We start from the raw sequence: 4,830 nt of genomic DNA, 5'->3' as shown, positions 1-4,830 counted from the left end.
GAAAATCATCAAAAAAAAAAGCACACGCAAATAAAATCGCCACTTTGCCCAGGCAGGGGCATGTTGCCGACTACCGCTCCTGCCACACAGCTAAGGCAGGGGAGGGCAAACTTTTTGACTCGAGGGCCACAATGGGTTCTTAAACTGGACAGGAGGGCCGGAACAAAAGCATGGATGGAGTGTTTGTGTGAACTCACATAAATTCAAAGTAAACATCATTACATAAAAGGGTACGGTCCTTTTTTTTTTTTTGGTTTTATTCATTTCAAATGGGCCGGATCCAGCCCGCGGGCCGTAGTTTGCCCACGGCTGAGCTAGAGGGTATTTCAAGAGCCCAGGAAAGAAAGAGGGCAAACTGCGGCAGTAGCAGAGGGATGGAGAAAATGAGAATTACAGAATAAGAATATATTGGACCTAGCAAATGAGTGGCTACTGGAGAGGTGACTCAGAGTTAGCACTGCAGTTTCTGGAAAGAAGATACAGTTGACAACATAGGTTTGCATTACATGGGTCCACTTGTACATACTGGATTTTTTTTTTCACTTGACCTGCACAGTTCAAAACTGCGTTGCTCAAAGGAAGGCAATTGGGAATTATGTGTGTGGGGGATTGATTTAAGCTGTATGCAGATTTCGACTGTGTGGGGGTTGGTGCCAACTGAATTGCCAAGTAACAGAATTGTAGATGGGAATGATGGTTTGGACCAATGTTGAGTTTGACATCTGAGTGATGTCTGGCAGGTGGCAGGACTGAATATTAGGAAGTTTCCTTTGTGGATGGTGTGGTCTTGTTCTATATCCCCATGGAAATTGCAATTTGTTCAGGGCAGGAACCTTGAGGTTTGAGAAGAAATCTGGCAGAACAATGCGAACCCATCCATGACGGTATACCTCCTGCAAGACAAATTATTATTTCCTTCTCCAAATCCTAGACAGAAGTGGGTAAGAGGCTCAGTGGAGCATGTGACAGATATTTTATGTGCCACTCAACGCTTTTAACTGTCCATCCTTTAAGTGGCTTCACACCTTAGAGCCAGATGGCGTGTGCTTAACATTGAACCGTTCGTTACAGCTTCCAGGTGCTCTGTATGAGTTTTAACTGAGAGACACACCTGGCTGTGCTGTGAAGAAATCACAGTGGGAAAATGTTGCCTAAGCAATTCCATAGAGACAGAAAGTAAATTAATGGTTGTCAGGGGCTGGGGGAAGGGGAAATGGGGAGTGACTTCTAAGGGATATGGAGTCTCTTTTGGGGTGATGAATGAATTCTGGAATTAGATAGTGACAATGGATGCACAACTTTGTGAATATAAAAACCATGGAGTTGTATTTTGAACAGATGAATTGTGTGGTATCTAAATTATATCTCAATAAAAATTTCTGTGAGTATGAAATATTGCCTAAGAACAAGAAATATAGTTTCCTATTTTCTGAGCTGGAAACCTTTTGTCATTTGTCTAATTTCAGTTTAATTACTTTGACAGAGTCCTTATGAATGGTTTTTCTGTTCATGTTACTTTCCTGTGCCTGTTATAAAAGAAGAGTTCTGGGTAAACCATTTCTGAAATTGTACTAGTAAAGATGCCCTTCAGATGTGTTTCAGAGTCTGAGAAAACCATTTAGTCTACTTAGAGAAAACAACATATTTGTCTTCTTTTAAGAATTAAAGCATTTGCCAAATTAAACACGTGAATGAAAATATTCTAACCATATTTGTGTTGACTTCTGTGTTCACAGTATAAAAACACTCATACACACACACTCACGCAAAGCATTTTAAAGAATCAGAAAGCAACGGCTTTAAAAAGTGCTCTCCAGCTAACACCCCCTTTCAAATGCCAAAACTGTCCAGAGCAAGCTTTTTACGGCTGAGTTATAAACACTTGAAGCCCAGAGTAATCTCTATAATTGAAATACTGACACAGATGGTTCTGGCTTTTTTAGCTAGAACATGATGAGTTTTCTAATACAAAGCCAAGAGGCTCTTCTGGATAGAACTGTTAAGAAACCTAGAGACTGGGTGAAATCTCTCAGTGGATTCAAGTTATAAACACTATGCCATGACTATATTCTCCTACTTACCTCTTTCTTCTGTAATCAGGGAAGCTGTCCAACCAAATACTGCCTTGTGGAAATATGGAATGCAACCTGGACTTGCAACCTTAATTTTTCATAGTCCCTTGCCCTCGGGTTGCTATAAGACATTTTGGACCCTGGTGATGGCTCTCTGAGATAGACTCAGATAGGGGACTGCACTCTTAGTAAGAATAGATGAGAGATATCTGGATCTTTAGAAAGTAAGTCTACCCAAAATGATCCCCAAGTGTAGATAATGATATTGATATACTTTTCACGTTTTAAAGTATTTTCATACTTTCAAGTATTTTATCTCACTTTGGTCTCTCTATAACTCTGCTAGATGGAAAGATTTCAGTTGTTATTTCCATTTTTATAGTCAAGTGAATAAAGTAAGTAACTTGTTAGTGGCCATGCTGGGGTTAGGAAGAGACCCAAACTCATTGTTCCTTCCCCAGTACTCAGATGCCCAACACCTGGACTCCGTCATGCAGACCTCCGGAAGCATCACCACCCTGTCCTGCTCCCCAGCAGCCAGACATTTGTGTAGCTAATTGCATTTGTGTTTTCATTTCTCATGGTTGATCATTGTCTTGGCAGTTGGCTTTGCCTGGGTACCTTTGCTGAAGGATGGTAGAATCATCACATTTGAGCAGCAGCTGCCAGTTTCCGCCAATCTTCCCCCAGGCTACTTGAACCTGAACGATGCAGAATCAAGAAGGGTAGGAAAACATCTGCATTTGTTGAAGTAATCATGATGAAATGTTGAAAAAGCAGAATTCTGTTGGCCTAGTTAATAGTTTGGTCTAGTGTAGTTTTAGGACTGCTGCTGATTCGCAACAAAGATATGTATGGAAAATGAACAATTAGAAACTCTTAGAATAGCCTGAAAAAGTAACCTCATGTCTATTCTAATAACAATCTTAAAAATGGTTTGGGGTTTTGTGCATCATTTAAAAAAATTCATTTATTTCGTAATTCATTTTTATTGTAATTTATAAAAGTATCCTGCAAAGGATTGGAAATTTGAAATGATCTAGGATACATTTATACCAAAGGCAGGTTATTTTCTCCAACAATTTCCTTTGTGTGAAACTCACACATTCATTTCTGAAAAAATAAAAGTTGAAATAAATAAAGGTGTGATATGTTGCTCATTTAGCCATTGCTATGTACAGAAACTCATGTGCGTATTTTCTGTTCCCAGCAATCTAATGTGGATATTAAGTGGGTAGATGGTGCAAAGCCTTTGTTGAAGATTAAAAGCCACTTAGAGTCTACCATTTACAGTCAAGTAAGTGTCATTATGTGGATTTTGTCCATTTTTATACTTGAGTATATTTCATAATTAAAATAGACTACATTTGATTCCTGCATCCTTAGAGAACTTGTGGCCTGAAAGACTCTCTCATTAGTAATAATATCATTCTTAATAATAATAATAATATTACTAATAGCTCAAATTTTGTAATTCTTCTCAAATTACAAAATCTTTTTATTCCCATTAATCAGGTTAAGCTTCATAAAACTCTGAAAGGAATATGGAGGCTATTACCACCATTTAAAAAATTTATTTTTTGAACAGTTTTAGATTTACAGAAAATTTGTGAGGATAGTGTAATTGACTCCTAGCCTCAGCATCCGTGAAATTACAATCAAATGTCTATGGGAAGCCTCAGGCACAGTTTGAAAAATCATGGCTGGAGAAGAAGACGTTCATGTTCTTTGATGTGGCCTCCAAGGTCCTTCTCACTTCCCGCTGCCCACGCCACCATTTATACATGAAGAAACAGGCTCAGTCAGGTTAGGTGATTTACCCAACATTACACAAGCAATAATTAGAGGAAGCAGATCAAAATCTAAACGTCATTTTTCCAATTCCTGATGTATTCTGTGCTGTCCACAGAATCAGTGTATGTAAATTCCATAGAGGACAGCTGGACTCACTGGCCGTTGAAGTGCCATGGTAACTTGGGCACTGAATGCCTGGGACTATTGTTCTGGGAACCCCTGCTGCTATCTTTGCGTCACCTGTCAGTTCAGACCTCTGTTTCTGCTCATTTCTTTCAAATGTAGAAGTGGCCCAACTTCAGAGACTGCACCAGTCAAAAAAGGAATTAAATGAATGTTGGCTAGTTGGGCATAAACTGTGGCCTACATGATGTGCTCAGGTACATGCTGAATTGACCTGGTCTTGCTGCTTTGTGGGATGGATGGTCAATAAGCCTATGGGACATGGACACACGTGTTGGTGGCTGCAGCTGCCAAGTCTGGGCATTAGAATACTCGGATAAATAGGTTTGCAGGATGCAGGAGGAGGGAGAAGGCAGAGCCTGCATTTGAGGGTAATGAATCAAATTTCATACGGCTGTGTCCATCTGTTTTCCAGGATCTACATGTGCACAAATTCTTCCATCATTGCCAGCTGATTCAGTCAGGCTCGAAAGAAGTTCCAGGGGAGCTCATTAAATATTTAAAGGTAAATGAACAGCAGCTTTCTGTGAAAGGTTTGTTTTTGATTGATGTCTTTCTGTTGCCACATTTTGATGGGGAGGGAGGTCAAAGTAGCACTTTAAAATACTTTTGGAGGTGTATCCTCAAGAGGACATTTTCTGTTAAGTATTTTTCCATCAAATGACTGTTTAGAAGCAGGGTTGCTACATCAGGAAGAAACTGTTATAGCCAGAATCTGACGACATCTTTTGGAAAATCTCATGACAATGTCTATTTCAGTTCCAGAACTTGTTTTTAGGTC

General features: G+C 39.6%; 1 protein-coding gene across 4 annotated transcripts in view; it reads left to right on the top strand.

Annotated features, from left to right (window-relative positions):
* The window catches only part of DOCK11 (dedicator of cytokinesis 11), a 142,384-nt gene that overhangs the window by 51,554 nt on the left and 86,000 nt on the right, over positions 1-4,830 (top strand). For all 4 annotated transcript variants that reach the window (XM_015563139.1, XM_015563138.1, XM_015563141.1 and 1 more), the window contains 3 exons: positions 2,676-2,797; positions 3,283-3,369; positions 4,465-4,554. In XM_015563139.1, coding sequence (XP_015418625.1) covers positions 2,676-2,797; positions 3,283-3,369; positions 4,465-4,554 — 299 coding nt within the window. The remainder of the gene's footprint in view (positions 1-2,675; positions 2,798-3,282; positions 3,370-4,464; positions 4,555-4,830) is intronic.

Source organism: Myotis davidii, unplaced genomic scaffold (genome assembly GCF_000327345.1).
Source record: "Myotis davidii unplaced genomic scaffold, ASM32734v1 scaffold798, whole genome shotgun sequence".
Classification (NCBI taxonomy): domain Eukaryota; kingdom Metazoa; phylum Chordata; class Mammalia; order Chiroptera; family Vespertilionidae; genus Myotis; species Myotis davidii.
The sequence above is the reverse complement of the archived record's forward strand: the minus strand, read 5'-3'. Positions and strand labels throughout refer to the sequence as shown.